Genomic DNA, 9,777 nt, shown 5'->3' on the forward strand with positions numbered 1-9,777 from the left:
TGCGGTACCCGGGCCTCTCACTGCTGTGGCCTCTCCCGTTGCGGAGCACAGGCTCTGGACGTGCAGGCTCAGCGGCCGTGGCTCATGGGCCCAGCCGCTCCACGGCACGTGGGATCTTCCCGGACCGGGGCACGAACCCGTGTCCCCTGCGCCAGCAGGTGGACCCCCAACCACTGTGCCACCAGGGAAACCCTCTAGCCATTCTTTTGGAGCCCTTCTGGATCCTTTCTTCTGGAGTCTGTAATAAGGGTGTTGTTCAGCAGAACACCCATTTGGAAATGCTACTTTAGAATATATGACCAAAAGTAACAATCCCATCTTTATGATCTAGAAAACAGTCCTGCTCATCAAAACTGTGGGAAAGAGAAGATAAGGCAACTCCTGAATTGAACAGGGTGATAAAAATGCAGAGCGTAAAGCCAGATAGATTTTTATGTTTTGTATAACAAACCCAAGAAGACTATTCATGATGCTTCAAAAATATGACCGTAAATTGTCCAGTGTTCTTATTTACATCACATTAGAAATAACTTATTTTCTATACCATTTCATAGCATAGATTAGATTCTTTTTTAAGCATGGAGCTGGGTTTTCATTTTCAAATTTCTGAATAAAATTCCATACTCTTCAGATTTCTGAATAAAAATGGCTTTTAAGAGAAAGGGACTTAGAGAACTCACATATTTCTTTATCTACTTTTTGTTGTGAGTTAATCTGTTCTGAAAAGAAGAATAGAGCACATCCCATTTGAATGTCACTGTTCCCTACTTATTAAACTTTTCTGTGAATAAAATAATTTATCAGGTACTGAACAAAGCAGACTCAATTACAGCTTGAAGTATAACGCTAGGCTTGCTTGGAAGTAAAGAGAGAACTTCAATTCCTAGAGCAGGGATCAGTACCTATGGCCCGCCACCTGTTGTACATAAAATTTTATTGGAACACAGCAGTGCTCGTTCATTTACGTGTAGTCTGTGTCCATTTTCACACCTCACTGGAAGATTTGAGTCACTGCAACAGAGATCTATGGCCCTCAAAGCCTAGAGTGTTAGTTATATGGACCTTCGTAGAAATATCTGCCAGTGTCTTTCATAGATTTATAGAAAGATGGGAGAGGGATGATGGAGATTTACATAAACAACCCCTTCATTCTATGGATGGGAAAACTGACACTAGAGAAGTTAGGGAATTGTCTACCCATCAGAGAAGACAAAGATAGATTTCTTATTTTTTTTTTTTTAAGCCAGATGCAAATTTAATGTAGATGTGGCAAAAATCACCTGAGTGGGTAACTATCTAACTGCAAATTTCACAAGCAGATTACGGATGGCCTCCCCTTGAAGCACACTCTGTGTAGTTTCTAATGCATGCATTTAATTAGTTAGGAAAAGGAGGCTTGCACCTACTTCCACTTTACTGCTTAATTTTTTAAATTAATTTTTATTAGAGTATAGTTGCTTTACAATGTTGTGTTAGTTTCTGCTGTACAGCAGAGTGAATCAGCTATACGTATATATATATCCCCACCTTTTTGGATTTCCTTAGCATTTTAGGTCACCACAGAGCATTGAGTAGAGTTCCCTTTGTTATACAGTAGGTTCTCATTAGTTATCTGTTTTTTGGGGTTTTTTTTTTTGCGGTATGCAAGCCTCTCACCGTTGAGGCCTCTCCCGTTGTGGAGCACAGGCTCCGGACGCGCAGGCTCAGCGGCCATGGCTCACGGGCCCAGCCGCTCTGCGGCACGTGGGATCCTCCCGGACCGGGGCACGAACCCGTGCCCCCTGCATCGGCAGGCAGACTCTCAACCACTGCGCCACCAGGGAAGCCCCTAGTTATCTGTTTTATACCTAGTAGTGTATATAAGATATCAACACCAACTGAGAGGTAGCAGCCATCTGGAGTACTGGTTGAAAAGGTCTCAGGGCTCAGAGAGAAAGGATGCAATAATTAACTAATCATCCACGGTCCAGGGGTGGGAGAGCAGCAGGATATGTGCCATGTAGGCGCTATGGATGCGGACTATGTCTGGTCGGTACGATACTAACAGTTATATTACCATCTCCTTCCTTGTATGTCTGCCCTGTAAACACTACTTCGCTGGGCCCCAAAACAGGAGTGCTGCATCAGGCCCTCATTAGAAGCACTGCTGCCTAGAAGTTCCGGGGTGGTTCTTATTCAAGTGCATTTAGATGTCTTTCTTAGCAGCAGCCTGCCTACCACATCATATTCTCCTTAAAACGATTTAACTTGGGATTTCCCTCAAACTGGATTTGTGTGTCACAGGATTCTTACGTTTTAGTGGAATAGGTCTGTGGGGGCACAGCGTAGTCTGGGTGTAAAGTCATGAGTTCCTTGACTTTTGTCACCCAAACTGAAAGTCTCCACATTTGTGCTTTTGTGCAGCTGGACAATCCAGATGAGCAAGCAGCCCAGATCAGACGAGAGCTGGATGGACGTCTCCAAATGGCAGACCAAATAGCCAGGGTAAGGAAACTCTGGGGACATGTGCTGGGGGACCGGGCCAAAGTCCCACACCAGAAGTGCACTGATCATTAAGGGCCGTGGAAAGATAAAACTGAGAATTTTATCTTCTCAGGAAGATGAGGATAATCACCTGGTAGGGTCCTCAACCCTTCTTTCTCAGGGCAAGTGTCCTAGACACAGCACATGTATTTCCTATCCTCCAATCAATACTCAAACCCCAGCCTCACCTTTCTTCTGAGTCCCAGACTTACATTTCCATCTGTCTGTCGAGCATTTCCACGTGGCCAGTCCCCTGCATTTCAGGTTGGATGTGTTCCAAATCTTACTGCCTATCGGATTCCTCCAGCCGAGTACACACACCTGCATAGACTCCTCACGTGGCCTCCACGCAGTTAACATGGATGAAGCCTCCCAGTCACAATTTCTCCTTCCTCCCCAGAACGCTCCACACTCCGTCTGCCACCTGGCTTCTTGATTCTGCCTCCCAAATGTGGGTCAGGTCCCTTTACTGGTTTCCGGCACCACTGCTACTGCTTTGATTCAGGCCCCTCATCTTCCACGCCTGGATCTTACAATAGCCTCCTAATGGGTATATCCCTGGCTTCACTCCCTCCCTGCCTCCTGTCCATCCTGCATGTAATCATCATTCCAAACCTCATATATGAACATCTCATAACAGAGCCTCCAGATCCTTCAATAGAATCCTCCAGTGTCCCCAGAACAAAATCTCACTGCTTTAGAATGATACTCAAGGCTCTTAATCCACAGACCATATCCTTCTTTATCGGCCTCACCTCCCACAACTTTCCCACCAGAGCTCCCCCTTCCAGCTATACAGAATGTCTCCCTCTGAATATCCCAGGCCCTTTCCAACCTCAGTGCCTTTGTAGCCACTAGTGTTTCAATGTGGAATGACCTTTCTCCTCTCCTGCACTTAGCAAGCTCTCCTACTCAGGCTTCAGTCCTCAACTGGAAACCCCTTGTCTAAGAGCTGAGCTCATCCTGCCCACTTTGTGCTTTCTTCTTGCCACGTGTAAACCTTTATTATGACAGTTCATTGAATGCTGACTATTCATTTACATGTTTGAGTCTCTCAGTAGATGGGATTGCTCTAGGGTTGGGATGTCTCCCTGTTGAGGATTGGGAGCCTAAGAATTATCTCCTATTCTTTTTTTTTTTTTTTTGCGGTACGTGGGCCTCTCACTGTTGTGGCCTCTCCCGTTGTGGAGCATAGGCTCCGGAGGTGCAGGCTAAGCGGCCATGGCTCACGGGCCCAGCCGCTCCGCGGCATGTGGGATCCTCCCGGACCGGGGCACGAACCCGCGTCTCCTGCATCGGCAGGCGGACTCTCAACCACTGCACCACCAGGGAAGCCCCTATCTCCTATTCTTACTGTTCTACCATTTGTGTTAACAGTAATCGTGCTAGTGGCATTTCTTGAGCACTGACTCTGCGTCAAGCATGTTACATGCTTTACATATGCCATCTCATTCCATCCTCCAAACAGTTCCATACCTTAGGGCATTTCAGTTATTCTTGTTTTAGAGATGGGAAAATCTAGGCTGAACATGAGAGGTACTAGTTAAGAGGCTACAATGGACCCTTCCCTGAAGTCTAAGTAATCAGGACTGGGCTCACCCTATGTGCAAAATTTAAAAAGGGGGGTCGGGGTGTGGGGGAGGATGAGCGCAGGGTGGAGCTTGGTGTTCAGCCTTCCTTTCTATGGAAAGAAGCATCTCAGGATTTGTACACGTGGAAAGGAATTCTACTGGAAGAGAAACCGAAGAGAGACTCCAAGAAGCAGGAAAATCCCATTTCGTGCTCAAGCAGTTGTGTTGAAACGTTCTGCCTCTTGTTTTTGGACACCTTCAAAGTTTATGGTCGGGTCAGTCTCGTGGCTAAAAGTAGTATCTGCCTAAAGGTAGTGTAAAAGGCTCTTATGTTTGAAAATCCTGCTCAATGTGGGAGTAAACATCAATAAGGCTTCGCAGTGTACTTCTCTAAATTCAGCAGCTCCTCAGCAGATTATCCAGAAAATAGAGGTCATTTGGTCCCTGCCCTGCCCTTAGGCAACTATTACATCCCCAACTAATAAGTATTCGTGCCACTTAAAGAAAATTTTACACACACACACTTCAAAAACAAGCTCATGGCACCTTTATTTTAGTAGTCTTGTTTACTTTTAAGGCTTAACATGATAATTTTAGAAACTTGCGTAAGCTAATTTTAATTTTTAAAAGACCGTGGGTGAACAACCGTTACATAGTGCGCCAGGTTGCTCATTTCTGAACAATAGATCAAAGAACTCTCCCGAGGAGCTTCAAGATGGCAGAAGAGTAAGCCGCGGAGATCACCTTGCTCCCCACAGATACATCAGAAGTACATCTACACGTGGAACAGCTCCCTAACACCATACACAAAAATAAGCTCAAAATGGATTAAAGACCTAAATGTAAGGCCAGAAACTATCAAACTCTTAGAGGAAAACATAGGCAGAACACTCTATGACATAAATCACAGCAAGATCCTTCTTGACCCATCTCCTAGAGTAATGGAGATAAAAACAAAAATAAACAAATGGGACCTAATGAAACTTCAAAGCTTTTGCACAGCAAAGGAAACCATAAACAAGACCAAAAGACAGCCCTCAGAATGGGAGAAAATATTTGCAAATGAATCAACTGACAAAGGATTAATCTCTAAAATTTACAGGCAGCTCATGCAGCTCAATAACAAAAAAATAAACAACCCAATCCAAAAATGGGCAGAAGACCTAAATAGACATTTCTCCAAAGAAGATATACAGACTGCCAACAAACACATGAAAGAATGCTCAACATCATTAATCATTAGAGAAATGCAAATCAAAACTACAATGAGATATCATCTCACACCAGTCAGAATGGCCATCATCAAAAAATCTAGAAACAATAAATGCTGGAGAGGGTGTGGAGAAAAGGGAACACTCTTGCACTGCTGGTGGGAATGTGAATTGGTTCAGCCACTATGGAGAACAGTATGGAGGTTCCTTAAAAAACTACAAATAGAACTACCATATGACCCAGCAATCCCACTACTAGGTATATACCCTGAGGAAACCAGAATTCAGAAAGAGTCATGTACCAAAATGTTCATTGCAGCTCTATTTACAATAGCCCGGAGATGGAAACAACCTAAGTGCCCGTCGTCGGATGAATGGATAAAGAAGATGTGGCACATATATACAATGGAATATTACTCAGCCATAAAAAGAAACGAAATTGAGCTATTTGTAATGAGGTGGATAGATCTAGAGTCTGTCATACAGAGTGAAGTAAGTCAGAAAGAGAAGGACAAATACCGTATGCTAACACATATATATGGAATTTAAGAAAAAAAAATTGGGAGGGGGAGGGGGAAGGGTAAGCTGGGACAAAATGAGAGAGCTGCGTGGACATATATACACTACCAAACGTAAAATAGATAGCTAGTGGGAAGCAGCTGCATAGCACAGAGAGTTCAGCTCGGTGCTTTGTGACCACCTAGAGGGGTGGGATAGGGAGGATCGAAGGGAGGGAGACACGAGGGGGAAGAGATATGGGGACATATGTATATGTATAATTGATTCACTTTGTTATAAAGCAGAAACTAACACACCATTGTAAAGCAATTATACTCCAATAAAGGTGTTAAAAAAACCCCAAAAATCTCTCTCCCTTGGCCCACACCACTGGGTATTTTGATACCTAATAGGATGTTGCTGACAACTTAGAACTAGACTTTCTTGGACAATGAAATAGGCAACTAAAGTAAATCTTGGTCAAAGTATATGGAGGGTATATTTCGAAGCATATGGAGGGTATATTTAAACATTCAGGAGGATTTCTGTGGGAATCTGTCCACTACTATCTTCTGTTCTCCTGGAAATTGACTGTCTTCTTTTGCAATATTCATTCATTCCAGTGGCCCCCTTGCCACAGTTACTTGGTTCTGGAAGTGGACTCCTCACCCAAGTGGAACCAATCACATCTCCCAGCCTGCCCCGGCCATTAGTGATTGGTCCAGAAATGGATGCAACTAAACCAATGAACCCCTTCACTGGGACCTGTGGACTGTAGGCCAACAGAGCTATGCCTTGTAATGGTAGAAAGATGTCTGCAGCCATGTTCATTTCTTCATTGTAGGGGAAGGGAGATAAAAGAGTGAAGCTAACATACGTACAAAGATAAACAATATACTGAGATCCTCAGGGTGTTCAAGACACTGGATATACTTCTTCCTGATCGTCAACTGTGTAACTGTTTTTCCTTCAGTTTAGTTGGATTCCAAGAAAAGGAAATTCCACTTCTGCTTAAACCAGCCTGGCTAATACTTGGGGAAGAGTGAGAAGTATCTCATCTACTAAAAATTAAATATCAAGTTTTCAGATACAGGCTAGTTCCTGAAAAGATATTGAAACAAAGTACCCATGCTTATCTTCTTTTAGCATGCCCTGATTTTTCTATTTGTAGCATCACAGTGAATTTTATTGAGGGTGTGCAATTCAACCCATATGGCTAAACGTCAGCTCCTGTAAATATCATAACCAGAAATTCCTGGAGATAGATGTCATCCATCATACATAATTCACTGTGTTCTCTGAATTATAAGATGGGTAGAGAGTCTTGATTGCAAATTAGAAGCACCAACTCAAGGAAGCTTTTAAGAGAGGGGATTGATTCTAGGGATCAAGGAATGTCTCATAGAGCCCATGGGCAAGGTACAGCCAAGACCTAGGAAGGGAGTGGAGCCAGGGGCCACCAAGTGGTCAGGACTTTCCCCCTTCCCTTGAGTCTGTGTGTCCCATTCATTATTCCTTCTTTCTCTGCAAACCATCTTTCTTTGCTTCTCAGATGGGAAACATGGCTGTTCCACAGTTCTCCGTGTTTCCAGGATGGCCAAATAGGAAACCATTTAGCCAGTCAACCTCTCTCTCAAATCTTTCTCCCAATCTCCTCTTTCTGCTTTTCTCACTACCTCCTCACATTCACAATTTCAAGAGTCAGGCTTCTGACTGGCCCCGCTTAGTTCAAGGGCCAACCCCTAGAGCAATCGATCAGTCCACTGTGGAAAGGGGGTGAGGGTCTCAGTGAACACGTGGATGCTAGAGATACATCACTGAGGGAGAGGGTGGTACCGACAAGGTAGGGCTCTGGGTGGGGTGATCATTATGAATTGGGAGCCCCTCGAAGATGTGTGCAAAATAACTTGCTTATGAGGTGTTTACTATGTGCCCAAGTCTCTTCTAAGCATTTTACATTTGAGAACCTACCTAACCCTCCAACAGCTTTATGAGAAAGGTGCTCCTAGTATCCCCATGTCATAGAGGAGGCTGAAGCACAGACATTAGAGGCCTTGGCCAAGCTCATTCACTGACCAGAACCTTCTCTCTTAACCAGTATGCACACTACCATTACAAAATGCCTTCCCAAACATAGAGCCTCATTTCCCCATCGCCCCAATCCAAAGATCCAACATGCCCTTCACCCAGGCCTTCACCTTTCTGCATCCTGACCTCTCTCTCTGCTGATCAGTCCTTTATTAATTTGCACTGGCTATGCAATTCACATAAACTCTCATTTAGACCTGTGACAAATGATCCTGCGAGTTAACGATGATTCTCCGCAGTTCAGGCACATCAAAGAGTTTAAGTGACGTATCAAAGTTCACACAGCTAGTAAGTAGAAAGCCGAGTGCTTTAATTCCACGTTTCACATTCTTTCTTTTGAGTAGTCAGAAGACAGGCAGTTACACCAGGACAAGAGTGCCCCCAGCTCCTCCCTCCCTGACGTTTGCCCCTCCAGGAAACTGCTTTCTCTCTTGCACGAAAATTTGCTGTGCATTCCCTTCAGTTTATCCAGAAGCCCAAATGAAGCAAAAACAGCAGGCAGAATGGGCTCCTGGAATTCTGAATCCCTTCGACTTTGATTTGCTTGGCATCTGGGAAAGAGGTGGTGGGGACCTAGGTGATTCTACCAGCAGCATTCTTATCCTCACGTGCTTACAAAAGGCAAATGTTTGTCTTTTCTTCCTGGGAGAGAAGGGAGGCAAGTGCAAGGTGGCTTTCCTCTACCCGCAACCCTACCCTGTAATCTATCAGTTCAGTCACACCAACATCCAACGAATCATCAGAGACGGCTGTGTGAGCCCTCACTGTGAACATCAGATACGCTGCCTTAAAAGATCCATGAAGAGATCTGAATGCATTTTTTTAAAATCTGGTAGAAAAGACTTCTTAATCCCTGCTCAAACATTTTCCTAAATCCTCTCATGTTGACGTTAAAGAGTCCCCAAATTTCACCCAGGAATTAAGCCTAAGTTATTTAAATTGTGTGATTAGAAGTTGACATTGGAGCTTAAACAGGCAGCTTGTGGCATTAGTGCTGCTGTGATATCTGCCAGTTCTTTTGGCCACGTTTTGGGTAAAATTCCAAAATTCTTGAGCTGATTATATAAGACAAATACTACAGCTTTTAAAATAGAGGCAGAGGTCTGGGAGTGAAACACCATTGTTTTTTCAAGCTATCATTTCAGTGGGGAGTTGCCATTTAAACCACATTCTCTGCAGAAGCAAAATGACCATCTCATACCACTGTCCCATTGCAGGTACTGATGATGTGCCTAGGTGAGAAATGACATCCACTTATTTCCCTGATGGAAAAGTTCTGCTCCATACATTGCCAACAATCAGATAAAAGTGGAATCCTCTCCTACCAGAGAATGATAGCACCCCCAGCTTACAAATGAATGTTGTTGTACCTGGCATCTATCCTGTGTCCAAGCACATGGTAGAAATTTAGTTCAATTTTTGGCCTGCAAGAATGTGTGTAGGGAGCATCTCCCTGACTCTGGCCTTTGTAAGGCAGCTAAGAACCCAGGGGAATCTGAGGTCAAAGAAGAATCTAAATGCCAAGGGCGTTCATTCAAGGAAAAGGAAGTCCACCTAATTCATAAAAGCTAAGGAAGTAAAACTAAGCCACTTAAGGACAGCTTTGAGTAAAAGGACCAATCCAGCAAACTATTAATATAATAACCTGTGCCCAAAATGCCTTCTAATGTCTGTGAGGCTGCTTTTGAAATGTGTTTATAGTGGGGCTGCCGTTGAAGACCCCTTTAGAAACTCAGCCTAGATTGACAGAATGCTGTTCCTTCTCAAGGCTTAAGTACTCAGAGTAGAAAAATGGCCTTGTTTTCCCTTGCAGACTTCAGTGGGGTTTTTTTTAATTTATTTTTTATTTATTTTATATATATATATATATATATATATATATTTTT

General features: G+C 43.7%; 1 protein-coding gene across 6 annotated transcripts in view; it reads left to right on the plus strand.

Moving 5' to 3' along the window:
- Nucleotides 1-9,777, plus strand: part of CADPS (calcium dependent secretion activator) — a 475,342-nt gene that overhangs the window by 209,387 nt on the left and 256,178 nt on the right. For all 6 annotated transcript variants that reach the window (XM_007454769.1, XM_007454764.1, XM_007454767.1 and 3 more), the window contains one exon: nt 2,404-2,484. In XM_007454769.1, coding sequence (XP_007454831.1) covers nt 2,404-2,484 — 81 coding nt within the window. The remainder of the gene's footprint in view (nt 1-2,403; nt 2,485-9,777) is intronic.

The sequence above is a fragment of the Lipotes vexillifer genome, unplaced genomic scaffold (genome assembly GCF_000442215.2).
Source record: "Lipotes vexillifer unplaced genomic scaffold, Lipotes_vexillifer_v1.1 scaffold8, whole genome shotgun sequence".
Lineage (NCBI taxonomy): Eukaryota > Metazoa > Chordata > Mammalia > Artiodactyla > Lipotidae > Lipotes > Lipotes vexillifer.